At 42.8% G+C, this 18484-nt stretch overlaps 1 protein-coding gene across 1 annotated transcript in view; it reads left to right on the top strand.

Annotated features, from left to right (window-relative positions):
• LOC141213014 (uncharacterized) overlaps nt 1-18484 on the top strand; it is a 903379-nt gene that overhangs the window by 429567 nt on the left and 455328 nt on the right. The window contains 5 exon segments of the mRNA XM_073665145.1: nt 5250-5410; nt 7970-8096; nt 10051-10256; nt 13157-13229; nt 13740-13903. Coding sequence (XP_073521246.1) covers nt 5250-5410; nt 7970-8096; nt 10051-10256; nt 13157-13229; nt 13740-13903 — 731 coding nt within the window.

The following is an 18484-nucleotide window of genomic DNA, read 5'->3' as shown; positions in this document are numbered from 1 at the left end:
CTTGGCTTTACCTAGGCTCGTTCCTGCATTTTGTTGCAGTAACTGTTCTTGTCTGAACTGTCTCCTAGCTTCTTACCTGTTTTGTCTTTATGCCCGTTTGCTCCCTTTTTCTGTAGAGTCTGAACCTGCACCTAACTTCTACTCGTTGTCATTGTACTTCCGTTTGTGAGTTGGAGTCCTTTCGCTACTTCTTTGCAAGTACCTTGTGTGTATCTGGTTCTGCCTTTCTTTTCCAGTCTGTTCCGTGTGAACAGAGCTCTGTCCCCTTTGCTTTGTCTTTGTTTACCTCTTCGGCGATTTATCTCAGCCCTGTCCACCGCGTCTGCGGTTTCGCTCTGCTCAGCCCTGTCCACCGCGTCTGCGGTTTCGCTCTGCTCAGCTTTGTCCACCACGTCTGCGGTTTCGCTCTGCTCAGCCTTGTCCACCGCGTCTGCGGCTTCGCTCTGCTCAGCCTTGTCCACCGCGTCTGCGGTTTCGCTCTGCTCAGCCTTGTCCACCGCGTCTGCGGTTTCGCTCTGCTCAGCCTTGTCCACCGCGTCTGCGGTTTCGCTCTGCTCAGCCTTGTCCACCGCGTCTGCGGTTTCGCTCTGCTCAGCCTTGTCCACCGCGTCTGCGGTTTCGCTCTGCTCAGCCTTGTCCACCACGTCTGCGGTTTCGCTCTGCTCAGCCTTGTCCACCGCGTCTGCGGTTTCGCTCTGGTCAGCCTTGTCCACCGCGTCTGCGGTTTCGCTCTGCTCAGCCTTGTCCACCGCGTCTGCGGTTTCGCTCTGCTCAGCTTTGTCTACCGCGTCTGCAGTTTCGCTCTGCTCAGCCTTGTCTACCGCGTCTGCGGTTTTGCTCTGCTCAGCCCTGTCTACCGCGTCTGCGGTTTCGCTCTGTTCAGTCTTGTCTACCGCACCTGCGGTTTCGCTTTACTCTGTTTGATTACCGCATCTGCGGCTCTGAACTCGTCTCCCAGTCTGTACTGGACCCTACCCAGCCTGCGCTCTAGCCTGCCTGTTCCTGTATTCCCCGGTGTGGGTCAACAGCCGTGTCCGGAGTCTGACCTGGAGTAGACCCTGGTCCCTCTGCTCGGTTCCTCCCTGGTGCACTGGCGTCGTATGCCATCATGCGACCTTGGTCGGATCGAGCAGATACTTAGTTACACCCCTCCAGGCATTCTCCGGTTCATGGCACAGTGGAACCACTAAACACGCACACGCCAGTCAGTCCGGGCGTGTGCATTACAGCATGTTCAGGCCATGGTTCCCATTGAGCCCCACGGCCTTTGCCCTCTCAGACCTTTTTCAGCGAATACTTGCATCTGAAAGAAATTTATTTATTTTTGCTACAAGCTGAGTTCCAGGCGAATTCCGCACCTGTCCAGATGGAGCTTTCTGCACTCGTTCCTACGGATCCGCCACGATACTATGGGGATCCAAGACTGAGTCGTGCATTTGTGGAGCAATGCATGCTACACTTCAAGTTCTACCCTCTTTGTTTTCCCACCGATCGGGTTAAGGTGGGGTTCATGATGTCTTACCTAGCGGGTGATGCCTTGAAGTGGATCACCCCCCTATGGGATGCACAGGATCCTTTCGTCCTGGACATAATGGCCTTCCTGGTGGCCTTTCTAATGGTCTTCGATGACCCTAACCCGGAGGCTCCTGCTGAAGCTTCACTTCCCAATATCCCGGAGCAGCCCCGATGGGTAATGTGTGTGGGTAGCGCACTAGTCCTCCTGCCCGATGAGACTACTGCCCACCCAGAATCCACACAGGATGACTATGCTCTCCGGAATACTTCTCCCAACCTCAAGAGGCAGTCCAGACGTGCTAGGCATAGAGGCAAGCCGTCACGCCAGGGTCTGTCCTCCCAAAGACCTCCTGACCCCAACCTTGAAGTCCCTGCTGAAGCTTCACTTCCCAGTATCCTGGAGCAGCCCCGACGGATAATGTATGTGGGTAGCGCACCAGTTCTCCTGCCCGAAGAGACTGCTGCCCACCCAGAATCCACACAGGAGGACTTCCTGCACTCGGTATCTAATACCTCGCCCGCTTCGTCCAGTGAGTCCAACCTAGTGTACTCCGAAGCAGAGTTTACCCCCGAGTCTCTACACCCCTCCGACCAGGCGGAGGACCTCCAGTTGTCTCCTGAACCCTTCGGCGTACTACCTGGTAGCGAATGGACAGAGACTTTTCTATACTCTGCACCTGATACCTCGCTCGCTTCGTCCAGTGAGTCCGATCTAGTGTACTCCGAAGCAGAGGTTACCCCCGAGTCTCTACACCCCTCCGACCAGGTGGAGGACCTCCAGTTGTCTCCTAAACCCTTCGGGGTGCTACCTGGTAGTGAATGGACAGAGACTTTCCTATACTCTGTACCTGATGCCTCGCCCGCTTCGTCCAGTGAGTTCGACCTTGTGTACTCCAAAGCAGAGGTTATCCCTGAGTCTTTGTATTCCTCCGACCCGGCGGAGGACCTCCAGTTGTTTCCTGAATCCTCCGGGGTACCACCAGATAACAAAGGGACAGTGATTTTTCTACACCTTGTACCTGATACCTCGCCCATTTCATCCTGTGAGCTTGACAAGATGTACCCCGAAGCAGAGGTTACCTCCGAGTCTCTGCACCCCTCCAACCCGGCGGAGGACTTCCAGTTGTCTCCTGAACCCTCTGGGGTGCTACCTGATAATAGGTGGAGAGAGACTTCCTTGTGTGGTGTTCCTGGTATTCCACCCGTTTCGTCTGGTGCTGAGGATGGCTGGATAGGAGGTAGCATCCTAGCTACCCAGATGAGACCAGTTTTGTTTTTTCCTGTGGACAGTAGAAGTAATCTCCTTGAGGAGAAGGATTGGCCCTCAAATTCCCTGCGGAAGATTCTGGCAGGCCTGAAGAAGAGGGGGCGTAAGGGGGGGGTACTGTAACATACCTGGCGGCATCCTAGCATAGTGGTCCATCTCCCACTGTGCAAGAGCGCGCACTTGATCTCCAGTCCAGACTGCCACTCTGGTTTCTTTCCATGTTGTCTGCTTTGCTTTGCTGTTTAGGGCGACGCCCGCTGGACTTCCTGTTTCTTGTAGCTGCTGCTGACACTCCCCTGATGCGTCCTCAGCCTATTGCTGTCTGTCACCTGGTATTTAACCCAGCTCCTCCCTGGAATCCTGGCCTGAGCATCTTGTTCTGTCAGTTGGCTTCTTGTCACTGATGTGCCAGGTCCTGTCTATGTTTCCTGCCTTGCGGTATCAGTTCCCGTGTCTGAACTGTGTCCTGTCTGTGTACTCTAGCCAGCTGTCTGTCTGCCTTCCTGAGGCTGTATTTCCAGGCCTGTCTGAACACGCTCCTAGCCTGTTCGTCTCGCCCTCTGGGGGCCGCATACCCAGACTCACTCCTGTATTTGTTGCAGTACAGTTCCTGTCTGAACTGTCTCCTAGCTTCCTACCTGTTTTGTCTTTCTCTGTTTGTTCCCTATTTCTGCAGAGTCTGAACCAGCACTTGGCTTTACCTAGGCTGGTTCCTGCATTTTGTTGCAGTAACTGTTCTTGTCTGAACTGTCTCCTAGCTTCTTACCTGTTTTGTCTTTATGCCCGTTTGCTCCCTTTTTCTGTAGAGTCTGAACCTGCACCTAACTTCTACTCGTTGTCATTGTACTTCCGTTTATGAGTTGGAGTCCTTTTGCTACTTCTTTGCAAGTACCTTGTGTGTATCTGGTTCTGCCTTTCTTTTCCAGTCTGTTCCGTGTGAACAGAGCTCTGTCCCCTTTGCTTTGTCTTTGTTTACCTCTTCGGCGATTTATCTCAGCCCTGTCCACCGCGTCTGCGGTTTCGCTCTGCTCAGGCCTGTCCACCGCGTCTGCGGTTTCGCTCTGCTCAGCTTTGTCCACCACGTCTGCGGTTTCGCTCTGCTCAGCCTTGTCCACTGCGTCTGCGGTTTCACTCTGCTCAGCCTTGTCCACCGCGTCTGCGGTTTCACTCTGCTCAGCCTTGTCCACCACGTCTGCGGTTTCGCTCTGCTCAGCCTTGTCCACCGCGTCTGCGGTTTCTCTCTGCTCAGCCTTGTCCACCGCGTCTGCGGTTTCGCTCTGCTCAGCCTTGTCCACCGCGTCTGCGGTTTCGCTCTGCTCAGCCTTGTCCACCGCGTCTGCGGTTTCGCTCTGCTCAGCCTTGTCCACCGCGTCTGCGGTTTCGCTCTGCTCAGCCTTGTCCACCGCGTCTGCGGTTTCGCTCTGCTCAGCCTTGTCCACCGTGTCTGCGGTTTCTCTCTGCTCAGCCTTGTCCACCGCGTCTGCGGTTTCGCTCTGCTCAGCCTTGTCCACCGCGTCTGCGGTTTCGCTCTGCTCAGCCTTGTCCACCGCGTCTGTGGTTTTGCTCTGCTCAGCCTTGTCCACCGCGTCTGCGGTTTCGCTCTGCTCAGCCTTGTCCACCGCGTCTGCGGTTTCGCTCTGCTCAGCCTTGTCCACCGCGTCTGCGGTTTCGCTCTGCTCAGCCTTGTCCACCGCGTCTGCGGTTTCGCTCTGCTCAGCCTTGTCCACCGCGCCTGCGGTTTCGCTCTGCTCAGCCTTGTCCACCGCGTCTGCGGTTTTGCTCTGCTCAGCCTTGTCCACCGCGTCTGCGGTTTCGCTCTGCTCAGCCTTGTCCACCGCGTCTGTGGTTTTGCTCTGGTCAGCCTTGTCTACCGCACCTGTGGTTTCGCTTTACTGTTTGATTACCGCATCTGCGGCTCTGAACTCGTCTCCCAGTCTGTACTGGACCCTACCCAGCCTGCGCTCTAGCCTGCCTGTTCCTGTATTCCCCGGTGTGGGTCAACAGCCGTGTCCTTTTCATTATACCTTGCATATGTGTTTTTTTTAGTAAATAAGCCCCACCTACTGCATGAATGTGCTTAAGTGGCAGGCTGGTTTCTGTACAAAGCACAGACAGGAAATCTCTATACTCTGTGCTTTAAATGGACTGTAGCAGGAAGTGAGGAGATGGAAGTCCAATGACCTTATGGACATCTCAGAAACAGGGCAAAATTTTAACAGTGAGTAAATTAGGAGGGTTCTTCATTTCTCAAAAGCTTAACAATGTTTTTATAATCTGTGTGCCTGGAGAACTCCTTTAACATTTACTTCATCCTTGTGCATTTCACTTTATGTTTCATTTTTCTTTGTATATATTTTATAGTTTGCACAAATGCAAAATAAAAAGTAGCATAAGGCAGCAAATACAAGTAAAGTAAGCGTTGACTCTCACCATTTTCGTAATTATGACAAATTTCTTTTCATTGCAGCAACTCTTATACCTTTCAAGCTTGTTGATTACATCTGGTTGTCCGGTTCTATTTGCTGGAGATGCAGGATGTGGCAAATCAAGTCTCAGTCAGGAGCTTCTCAATTGTCTATGTTTGGGTGATGTTGCAGAGATGTCTGAGCTAAAAATTCCAATTAACAGGTAAAATTGTACAAATCATTTCTTGTATACGTCTGAAAAAACAAACACCCTTGTGTAGAAGACTAAGGGGTGCAAACTATTTTTACCCATATCCATTATTGTATTTCATACACATTTATAAACAAGTTAAGGAACACTCTAGTCCAAGAATAAAATATCTAACAGATTGTGTTACGCATAGCAGATGTTTCAAAGCATAGGAATAATGCCAACATGTTGTATTGTTCTGCATGATACGCATCACTGAATATAATGGAACAAATAGTGAGCAGAACAACATGTATTATACTAAGTCCTCATCTGTGTCATGTGTCAAATGAAACTCTAAGAACTAAGGTGGTCTAGCATCGCCATTGAATCCTGTTTTATATTGGTGCTATTTGTCTGTAATAGAATAATTCAATTAGCATGGAGGAGTTTTATGCAAGATGGCAACCTGGAGAAGAGCATAGGTTAAAGGAAAAGCAGTTAGAATTTACTCGCGAGAATCCACACTTAGTGGCTAAAGCAATGGAAAGACAACTGCACAGGATACAGCTATATCCCCATATGACTGGAAAGTGTTATTATCATAAATGAGTGTTTGGCTATTTTGGGCACATTATGGCAATATTATTTGAGCACCCTGGACTGTGTAAAACTGAAAGAGAGGGACATAAACAAAAGATACATAATAAAACAATACCCAATGGTGAGGAGATAAATACCCCCCATAGGCATTTTAGAAAATAAAGTCCATTCTCTGGTGACTAGCCACTTTTAGGAATAAAAAGTTATAAACACTTTCTGCTGCATTTTCTCTTTCTTCACACACACAGTAAGTGACTGCTATCCAGCAAGAAATATTGCAATGGGTGCAAAGACTAAATAAACCAATGTAAAGGAACAGGGACTAACAGCCCAAGAGGGTAAACATAGTCACTGGTATGACACAAAAACCTGTGATTAGCTACTTGGCCAGAACTGGTGTTTTTTTTGTAACTAAAGTCCTGTATGACTTGACGTGGTAACAGGCAAGCTTCTTGGTCTGCTCCTCAATAAGTCTTCTCCTGACTGTCTCAGCCTCTGGTGTGTTCCATTTCTGCAACTGTCAAGGGGGTTTATCACCTTCTCTCCAGTTGATGTAGAAAGAGGGACTACCTGAATGGTTGGGGATGATGTACTAGTGTGCTGCTTGCTAGTGTCTGCCGTACCAGCATCCTCTGGTGATTTAATGGCTGACTGTGCCAAGTCACATTCTGAGGTGCCACATATTCTGAAATTTCACATGCCAATCATCCGAAGGCAGGGCCTGGGTGGGAAAAAATCAAAGTGGATTTCATATCTATCATAAATGTAAAAAAAATAACTCTCCAAACCAAAGTGAATTAAGCCTACTATATGTATTTGAAAATAAAAATCACATCTGTTTTTTGGATAGAATTTGACTACCAATGTTTGAAAGTATTGAAAACCTACACCATTTTTATGGATCAGCCTACTAAAGCGCTGAGTTCATTAAAAGTGTTCCAAGACTTTTCAGTCCATGGTAGGTGCTGATACACACAGCCCATGTACAGCATACTTGTTTCAATGACAAATGTGTAATGTTCATTTTCTACTAGGACATTTTGAACTATTACAGTTGGATCCCCTGTTAAGGACTTTCATCGAATATATCAGGGCAGAGTTCCACTACAGAGACAGCCTAGCCCATTTATTTTATTTGTCACTGTGTAAGGGTTCTTTCCTCCACAATGTTGCTGTCAGAGAACTAAACACTTGATGCCAGTCTCCTCTGAAGATTACAGTTGACCACTATGGATTCTAGTCATTAGTGGATCATGTGATCAGCATCTACAAAAAAAGACAAACCCTCAATATACTGTTGACATAATGTGGCTGATACCACAAGATGTGTTCAAGAAGTAAAGGTCCATGAGAAATGAGTTTAATAAGAATAGAAAATTATGCTTATTTTAAAAATATTGGTTTGTACTTCTGAAATCTTTAAGGGGTTGACCAGTGAAAACAATTTATCAACTATCCACAAGATAGGTGATAACTTCCTGATTGGTGGAGGTCAAACTTCTAGGAACAGCACTAATTGGTAGAACGAGACACTTTTGTCCTCCTTAGAATGTAGTGGCAGTACGCATGCTTAACCGCCATTCCATTCATTTCCTGTGGGACTGCTGAACGCTGTGATCAGCTTTTTCTGTTAGCCCCATATAGAATGAATTGAGCAGCGGGCATTCATTTTGTAACAGTGATAAAATTGCCCATCAAGGATAAAAATTCTTTGTTCTGCCAATCGGTGTGGTCCCAGTGGTCAGACCCCTACCGATCAGTAAGTTATCACCTATCCTGTTTTCCTAGACAATCCCTTTAATGCTTCTTTTATGAGATCTGAGCAATAAAAAAAGAAGACTTGAACCTTCAATTTAAGATGATCCAGAAAAGTATGTAAATCATGTAAATGTACTTTTGAGAATGATAGACTGCTGATAATTGCTGGCTTATTAGGCATTGTCGTAATTGCAGACAGTACATATCCTACTTTGCATATTTATTTTCTAGTTCTACAGATCCTCGGAGAATATGGGGGTGTTTAAAAGACCGATTAGAATGGCGACATGGCACATTGCATACACCAGCAGGAAACAAGAAATTGTTATGTTTGCTTGATGACCTCAACCTTGCTAAGGTGATTACTTTATACTCAAGAGGCTAGACTAGGCAGCCTATTATTGCAAATTAGTTTGGAAGACCTGTCTTGCTGTGGCAAATCAAAAGCACATTTTATAAATGTGGTGCTTGCAAGGTTAAACATTGTGCACAACAGATGTACAAACGGTGACTTAAGGCTAAGTGCATTGGAATGCATTCATTGCAGAACATTGGGATCTTTAGCTTGAATGTCACCCTGTAAAACCAGTGTATTTATATCTTTTAGAAGCAAGTAGATGCATTTATCTCAATAGGAATGATAAAAGAATAACGGACTTTGGAATTAGATAATAAATCCTCATCTCTCTTTCAGATGCGTATAATTTCTAAATAATGCTTTAGAAAGCAAAATTAAAAATGGTTCTGGCATAATTATACAATAGGTTTAAATGGCGCGAGTAACATTTTGACTTTCTGGTTTACCTTGACTTATGAGTGTCTCTAATGTTTGCAAAATATAGCAAAGAGTGTCAAAAGTTTGGTTGTTTGCAATGTTTAAATCTGATTTTCTTTCAATATGTATATGTTTTTATTTTTTTTTGGTTTGGAGTAAAATTGTTTCAATTCCTCAGAATTTAAAACATTTCCATTTGCTTTAATTGAATGAAACCTTTAAAAAGGCCATGTCACCTGGCCAAGTGGACAATTTTTTGCTCTTATTTTATTCCCACTACTCCTCTAAGTAAGTTGTATTTTTTTTTAAATCTCTATACTGTTCCAGAGAAATGGGACTTTTCATTCATAGATTATTTTTATGGTCTTTACCAAGGGGGCGTTGCTGTCTAGTCTCATTGGGCATGTCTTTAGGTTGCTGTGCATTAGTATCCCGTGAGAACCACCCACTTGGTAAAGACCATAAAAATTCACACAAAATAAAAAGGCCCATATCTCCAGAACCGTATGGCAGATTTTTTTTTTTAAAAGAAAAAACATAATACTCAGGGGAGCAGTAGGAATAAAATAAAAGCAAAAACTGGCGACTTTTGATCTGGTGACGGGTTCTCTTTAAGCCTCTATCAGATATCCATTTTTTTAGTGCTAAAAAATGTAATAATTTTTTTTAGTGTACTGGATCAGATTTTCCTCACTTTTTGGTCAGTGTGTCAATTCTTACTATCAGGGGTTCACCTAGTAATTTTATTGTATGAAAATGATATCAAATAGGCTTTCAATTATATCATATATTAATTCTTAAATGGTAAGCATTTTAATTACAAAGAGAATTTCTCAATTTACATACTGTAACATCAGAAAACTGTAAAATGAATATGAGCCTATTACAATTACATGTGCACTTTATATACCCTCCTAGATCTGTTGGTAGAGGATATTCTGTACTCTGCAATGCCCTGATGCTCTCTCCAATGACTGTATTCTGCGGGTGGTACTGGCAGTGCAGCTACAACAATTTGTATTGAATTATACAATTATATACAATTCTATACTGTGAATTATGTACTAGGTTCCCATATATTAGTTGTGTCTAGTCAGCTGCTGTGTTATCTGTGACTGTCACAACTGATGACAACTTTGTACACTTTGTGCACCTACCCATCAATGACTAGAGACTTGAAGGCAATGCATATGTTAGGAGACCACATTCTTCTCTATTTCCTAAAATCCTAAATAAAGTGATCTGGGCAATACATGCCATGTAGTCCAACTATGCCCTCACCACTGATCGTCAGCTTTCTGCCTATGCACAGTGTACACAGATAGCTGCCAATCAGTCGTATGGACCAGGTTATACAGAACTCAGCAAAACTTCAGCACCAAGTAAAGTGAGTGATAGATCATTGGAATCATGGTCTCTGCCCCTCCATCATGCTGCTCTCAGATGAAGTAACAGATTCCCTTTAAATCATTAGTAATTGAAGCACCACATTATAAACTTGCAGAGAGGTTTATGCGTTTTTACTGTGTCTTCGTAGGTCTGTGATCCTGGTTATCAGCCAGCGTGTGAGTTTGTTCGGCAGCTGCTTGACCAGAAGAGAATATTTGATCCCACCAAAATGAAATGGAAAACCATAGAAGGCATAATATACCTGGCAACATGGAACACTGCAAAAGTGAACAGTTCTCCAGGGCAAAGACGTCTTCTCAGACATTTCTGTTCCTTTTACTGCAAATACCCAAGGTTTGAAATGTCAATACCACTATTGTTTTTTTATTTTTTTATTTATTAAATTCAGTTCTCTATGTGATTATGAATTTTCATTGACCTTTTTAAGATTTCTGTAAGGAGATTTATATCCATTTGTTGCCATTGGAATCTCTCCGTAGAGTAGCCTTCAAGTCATTGTATCATGTCATAGAAATAGAATTTTTGCAATTTATAAGAAATCACGCCACTATGCCCTTCTTAACCATACTTTTTTCAAGCTACCCCCTTTGCACCCCTTCTATGCCCCCTCCATGCCCCATTTCCCAGTTCATGAATGAACATTTTGACTCTAGGGCTGCATCTAATGATGGATGATTCTCTCGTCATCGCGCACAGGAAACTTGATAGAACTGCTTTACAAAAAATGTCTATTTGTTGCAGGATATTTAAGAGAGAATTGGTAAATATACTTCAACCGGGTTGACTACTTTATATACAAAAATTGGAAAAGGCAATAAACTAAAATATTGTGCTGGGAAAGTATAAGCAACTTCATATAACACTTCAGTTGCCCGTAAAGGCCTTGATTGCCCAACTATGGACTGTGGAAACAATGGACACAGCGATCTTTGCGTCTATATAATGGAAGATGACTGCAGTCATAATTAATCACTAGCCCACTTCTTGAGCTGCACATCTCTGAAAAATAAAAAATAGCTACAGCTTTAACAAAATGAAACAATTCTCTTGAATGTACAATAAAAAGTTTTTTTTCCCCTCAAATTTTTTATGGTTGGTCTCTTACTTTACTATAGTTTGCAAGTCTCTTACTCAACATATGGTCTGACCATATGAACAAGTGTTGTATCTCTCTTGCTTAAAGGGAGTCTGTCACCCCCAAAATGGCATTTAAACTGTTTAAATCATACTGTGCAAGTATAGCTAATCTTTATAATTAATCTAAAATCAACTTTTATGTGATATTCAAATGAGGATGCTTCAGTGAACCCTTGGCTTGGCCTATGCCTTGGTGCACCGCTGCTTGCTACACACGAAAGCTGGCAGTTGACAGAAAAGCAGTTTCATGGCAATTGTGGTCCATTTCTTTGTTATTTAATGACAAACTAGTGTAGGTCTGTATTCCAAGTATTGCATTTACCTTAGGTAGCTGTGCATAGGAACTGTCAATATGCGGTCCAAAGAGTTGTCAATGCGGCCATCATTAGGCAAACCCCCCCCCCCAAAACAAACCTATTAGAGAACAGAAACTTTAGTAGTGGACAAATTAATAATTTGTTCATTCTTACAAAAACAAGAATTGTACTGGCAAGCCCAGAGACACTTAAATGTTCAGTAGCCATGGAAGAAAATTAATCTGATCTAAATTGATCTTTACCATGTCCTTGGTAAAGAAAAGCCTGGCCAAATCAAGGAGGTAGGTGTATCATTATCTTATCTTCCATGAATATAAATTTAGAGCGTTTATTTCAAGATGAAAAGCACTGCTAACGCTCAAGAATGGAAAGGCCAGATTAGAGTTTGCAAGAAAACTTCTAAGAAAAGCCACGCAAGATTTTATAGACAGATAAAGCCACTATTAAGTTGTATCAAAATGATGAGACCAGAACAGTATGAAGAAGAAAAAACCTGCACAGGGACAACTAGGCATAGTCGTAACTAGAAGTCCTGGCCCAACGTGAAGTCGCTAAGGCTTTGAGTGTGCGGTAGTGGTAAGAAGAAACGCTGATGACCAATTTGGTCAATCTGAATATCGTCATATCTGCACATCTCTATAGAAACATGTATGGCTGCCAATGGAATTGAGTCAGCTGTGTTTACCGATGATGTGACTGCAGATAGAAGGAGCAGGATGAATTCTGAAGTTTATGAAGCTTTATATTCTGCTAAAATCTATTTAATTGATCCCCTCACACCTGCCTCCTGAAATCACCATCCAGTTTGAATAAAAATAGCTTAAATTCATCTCAATCAAAACAAGATGTAATGGTTGCACAGAGAGCTGTAAAACAGTCTATTAAACTATATGGAGAGAGAAGGGGGAAGATGAGTCTTATTTGTCTCTCAGCACAGTCAGAGGCCAGAAAGACACAGGCTGCAGTTTCAGAAAATATATTTCACATCAGAACTGGATTCACAGCCACACTATTAAGTACTAGTGTATAATGCCTTAAATACTGATGCTTCTGTCTGTATGTTCCAAATAAAGAAGAACAGGGATACTTTTTTATCAGAAACAGCAAAGCAGCTTAGAGTGAATTGAAAATTTGAGAAAAAAAGAGCCTGTAGAGGAGTATCTTCTGCCATATGCATCAACAGAGCAGAATTTCCAGTTTCACATGTCCGGCAGCAAGCACAACTCAGCACGGCACTGTCCAGTAATTGCAAGCTCTGTTGTAGAGGAGTGCAGGAAAGTTGAGCTCTGAGATAAATCAGCTAACAATGATGTAAAACTACACAGACACCTACAGTATACTGATGTTGAATACAGAAGATAAAATTGGCCAGGCAGCGTACGCTACAGAAGGAGACAGTGCATAGAGGTATACAGTGTATTGTAAAGGTAGAATACATTCCATTTTAGAGGTGAAGGCAGAGCAGAGCTATGCTGGCAGAAAGCTAGCTAAAAGAGACTGCACTATGCATAATCAACCTGGAGCACTGGAACCACAGGAGGACTGTTCCAATGGCAACTGGATGATAAAAAGAGCCATGAGGGCTTTCCTTTGGGGAGTGAAATGTGTAAAATAAGACACATTTAAAAATGAGTTATGCTGGCATAAATATATATATGTGCACAATATTATCAGACCATATTATGATTTTGGAAATAACCCTTTAAATATGTGAAGACAAATGAATTTCGAATGTGAAGACAGAGGTGAATTGATTTGTCCTATTTTTCATTCTTTTAGTCAAAGTGAACAGCTTGGGATATTCAGCAGCATACTGAATGCTCACTTTGTGCCAGGAGTGACAGAACACAAGGTACCTGTCTTCTCTCCTTCATTAGTAGAATGTTAAGGAAAATGAACAGCGGCGCGGCCGCTCATCTAATTGTCTGCTCATTGTAAGCTTGTAGCGTACCAGTTATTAGTTAATGGCCTGTCATAATGAAGTAATTGCAGTGCTTCACAAGTGGCAGTAAAATTTAGTGACACATTTAGGATTAACCACAATTCAAGCATGCTTTAAAAGAAACAATTTAATATCTATACATCAAGTAGAGACAATTATAGAGAAATCTCAAGGCTCCCAGTGTCCTTTTGTGAATAGTCTCATTTGTTTAATTTTATGTTTAGGAAGTTATTTTTATTATGTGGCAAGTCATTTCACTAATTGCAAAGAATTCTCTTATCAGCTTTGTGTTTAGCATTTCCCTTTATTACATTTCTTAAAAACACGCTTCTAATTGTGTTATCTGTTAGAGGATAAGAAGTAGCCATTGATTTGCTTGCTCGTCAGGGTTGGCAGTGACCCATTTGCCTTTGATTTCAGGCTGGCAGTACAGGCGCTGTGTCTACTGAGCACCTCCAGGAATTCATTTTAGCCATCACTAAAGTTTCAATAGAACTACAGGAAAGACTCAGGACTGTGTTCTTGGAGACGTCTCAGCGCTGTCACTACATATTTACACTTCGAGACCTTGCAAAAATATTCAGGTAATGGAGAGGAAAAGATGTTACATGTTGGTTGGACTCATTTGAAAGGACCAATAGTTCACTTCTTTGAACAGTTATTGCTGTGTCAGCTCTCTGTGCTACTTATAAAAGCTGTTTAAGAACTGCTCGGTGATGGCATGTCACTATATACAATGATACATTAAGGTAAGAGATGCCAGCCACATTATAAGTGAAAAAAAGTCAGTCCCATGGCTATATGTGACAAATACTAGAAAAGGCTGACTTGAACTTGTCTGTCCTATTTTCTTCTGTATTTCAGTATCATGATCAATCACTAGGATTTTGAGATGAACATGCAGTTTCTGCCCTTGTTAGTTTAGGTCTGTCCAAATGTCCTTGTTTCACTGCCAAGCACTCAGCCCTTTTGTGGAAGAATGATGAGCTCGTGTATATTTTCATTGTTTTAACTAAGGTTAGACTTCCTCATGTACTTTTTGCTGTCATTACAAAAAAGTCATTATATTTTAGCTAGTGCATGATGGATAGCGTATAGTAATAAAAAAGCAAAATAATTTTTATTCACAATTTTATGCTTTACTAAAACGCAATTATATCTATTATTGTAAATTCAGTTTTGGAAGGATAAGGGAAAGTTATGTTTGAAAATTAAAACTTACAAAATTCTTGCGTACAAAGATTATTCTTGCCAGGTAATTGATGCGTACAAACCTCAATTTTGATATATTAATTTTTTAGTCTCTGGAAAAAAAATGACCTATGAGGTATTTCTAGGTTTATATGTCTGTTTCAGTAAATATTTTATGATAGGGCAATGAAACCAGGAAAACAAAAAACAAAATATATACATATTGTTTATACATTACTATATAGTTCAGGTTTGGAGACCCACAGCCAGTCCTTGAGCTGCGCTCATACTGTGACACATGGATCTGTGAATCTGGACTTACTTAAATAAAAAAATTACAGTGAAGCAGGACTGGACTGGTCATCTGCCTGACTGAATCTTGCTGTTCAAAACCACTCGAGACTGGCCGCACCTGCCCCCAACCTCTCCCGATCCCTTCTATGCCCACAGACAACCCCTACACAGTGCACACTTAGTCCTGCTTTGGAGACTGACACTGTGCATCAAGACATTCTGTAGAGCCAGAGCTATTATTTATTTAGTTCATATCTCAGTGTACCTGTGGCCTCCTATTAGTGCAGTCAGAGTCTGCCCTGTTACTGTGATATTTACCAGTCGATAGACATAAAGCAGCTGCACAGTGGCCCTACAGGGGAGGGGTGGGTCCTGTATAAAAGTAATTTTAGGGTAATAGCTTGTAGCGTATTGAAATGGAGGTGGAGCTTAGCACTGCTAGTGGGAGGAGCTTAAAACAGGGTGGTGCTTTAATTCTGAAGGATTGATCTTGTTGGAGATGAACATTGGATGTGGTAAGTAATCATAATGTACCAATGCTTTACTGCCATGTTTATATGTGGTTTATATGATGTACAGTACAGACCAAAAGTTTGGACACACCTTCTCATTTAAAGATTTTTCTGTATTTTCATGACTTTGAAAATTGTACATTCACACTGAAGGCCTCAAAACTATGAATTAACACATGTGGAATTATATACTTAACAAAAAAGTGTGAAACAACTGAAAATATGTCTTATATTCTAGGTTCTTCAAAGTAGCCACCTTTTGCTTTGATGACTGTTTTGCGCACTCTTGGCATTCTCTTGATGAGCTTCAAGAGGTAGTCACCAGAAATGGTTTTCACTTCACAGGTGTGCCCTGTCAGGTTTAATAAGTGGGATTTCTTGCTTTGTGAATGGGGTTGGGACCATCAGTTGTGTTGTGCAGAAGTCAGGTGGATACACAGCTGATAGTCCTACTGAATAGACTGTTAGCTGCTTTTTTCTTGCCATAATACAAATTCTAAGTAAAGAAAAACGAGTGGCCATCATGAAATGAAGGTCAGTCAGTCTGAAAAATTGGGCAAACTTTGAATGTGTCCCCAAGTGTAGTTGCAAAAACCATCAAGCGCTACAAAGAAACTGGCTCACATGAGGACCGCCCCAGGAAAGGAAGACCAAGAGTCACCTCTGCTTCTGAGGATAAGTTTATCCAAGTCACCAGCCTCAGAAATCGCAGGTTAACAGCAGCTCAGATTAGAGACCAGGTCAATGCTACACAGAGTTCTATCAGAAGACACATCTCTTCAACGACTGTTAAGAGGAGACTCTGTGCAGCAGGCCTTCATGGTAAAATAGCTGCTAGGAAACCACTGCTAAGGACAGGCAACAAGCAGAAGAGACTTGTTTGGGCTAAAGAACACAAGGAATTGGCATTAGACCAGTGGAAATCTGTGCTTTGGTCTGATGAGTCCAAATTTGAGATCTTTGGTTCCAACCACTGTGTCTTTGTGCGACGCAGAAAAGGTGAACGGATGGACTCTACATGCCTGGTTCCCACCGTGAAGCATGGAGGAGGAGGTGTGATGGTGTGGGGGTGCTTTGCTGGTGACACTGTTGGGGATTTATTCAAAATTGAAGGCATACTGAACCAGCATGGCTACCACAGCATCTTGCAGCGGCATGCTATTCCATCCGGTTTGCGTTTAGTTGGACCATCATTTATTTTTCAACAGGACAATAACTCCAAACACACCTCCAGGCTGTGTAAGGGCTATTTGACCAAGCAGGAGAGTGATGGGGTGCTACGCCAGATGACCTGGCCTCCACAGTCACCAGACCTGAACCCAATCGAGATGGTTTGGGGTGTTCTGGACCGCAGAGTGAAGGCAAAAGGGCCAACAAGTGCTAAGCATCTCTGGGAAGTCCTTCAAGATTGTTGGAAGACCATTTCCGGTGACTACCTCTTGAAGCTCATCAAGAGAATGCCAAGAGTGTGCAAAGCAGTCATCAAAGCAAAAGGTGGCTACTTTGAAGAACCTAGAATATAAGACATATTTTCAGTTGTTTCACACTTTTTTGTTAAGTATATAATTCCACATGTGTTAATTCATAGTTTTGATGCCTTCAGTGTGAATGTACAATTTTCATAGTCATGAAAATAGAAAAAATCTTTAAATGAGAAGGTGTGTCCATTCTTTTGGTCTGTACTGTATGTCCTACATTTGTGTGTGCTGTACTTATTTCATGTGCTTGTGTGATGTGTACATTGTGTTTGTGGGATGTGTATGCTGTGTTTGTGTGACATTAGCATAGTGCTTGTTTGATGTGTGCACTATGGTGTGGGATGTTAGCATAGTGTTTTTGTAATGTGTGCACCGTAGTTGTGTGACATGATTGCTGTGCTTGTGTGACTTGCGTGATGTGTACATTGTGCTTATGTGACATTTGCATATTGCTTGTGTGACTTGTGTGCTATAATTGTGTGACATGTGTGCTGTGCTTGTGTGATATGAGCATAGTGCTTATGCATAGTATACTTGTGTGATATGTGAGGTGTGCTTGTGTGATGTGCGTGCTATGCTTTGTGATATTAGCATAGTGCTTGTGTGACTTGTCTGTCATACTTGTGTGACTTGTGCGTCATACTTGTGTGACATGTGCACTGTGCTGGTGTTACATGTGCACTAAACTTGTGTAACATTAGCATAGTGCTTGTGTGACCTGCTCGCTATACTTGCGTGAACTGTGCCTGTGTAATGTGTGTGCTGTGCATGTGTGATGTGCACTCTCTGCTTGTTGGATGTTAGCATAGTGCATGTATTCAATAATTATTTGACACATTATCTGTATTTTGTGACATTAGCATAGTGCTTGTGTGACATGTGAGCTGTGCATGTGTGATGCATGCCCCATGTTTATGTGAAATTAGCAAAGTGATTAATTAATATAGTGCTTGTATGACAGTGTACTATTCTTGTTTGACGTGTGTTGTGATTGTGTGATGTGTGCACCATACTTGTGACATGTAAACTGTACCTGTCTGATTTACAGAGTCCTTCTTTGGCACGTGCTGCGATGTTCTGATTCATGAACTGCTAAGTTTTTATGCATGTACAACATCTTTTTATTGTATGCCATATGCTACTGTGGAGAGAAGTTCTGATAAGTTCTTTCACAGGGGCCCTTTGCTTAATGTGTTTGTTCCTTACCAGTCTTACCTGTGTGATTAGATATTTTTGTTCTGCACTTTTATTTTCCTTCTTGTGCTGATGATGTGGTTACATGTTTAAAGGGGTTTGTCCAATGCTGAAAACATTTATATTTGTAGTTATGGATCTTTTCAAAATAGCACATGGAGGCATACTCACCTTCTGTCACTCTAGTGGATCCAATTTGGATTCGCAAAAAATATCTGCGCCATCTGGATGTCAGTGTTTTATTAGCACTCTCTCCTCCAGTCACCTAACTGCCGCAGTAAATCATAGGACTCAGTGGTTCTGTTGACATCTGGATGGCACAGACAGCTCTACTGTGTAGGATCCTCTTGTTGTATTGGAAGGTGAGCGTGCCTCATTTGATTTTCTGAAGACATCCACACCGACAAAAGCACCTACAAAAAAAGCAATTTTTTTCAGCTTTGTACAATCACTTTATGGGTGTGCTGAAGGATATGACAAGGTAAAGAAAATTTGC

The sequence above is a fragment of the Phyllobates terribilis genome, unplaced genomic scaffold, assembly GCF_046119375.1.
Source record: "Phyllobates terribilis strain yellow unplaced genomic scaffold, ASM4611937v1 Scaffold_2__4_contigs__length_985480577, whole genome shotgun sequence".
Lineage (NCBI taxonomy): Eukaryota > Metazoa > Chordata > Amphibia > Anura > Dendrobatidae > Phyllobates > Phyllobates terribilis.
This window is presented reverse-complemented; position numbering and strand designations above follow the sequence as displayed.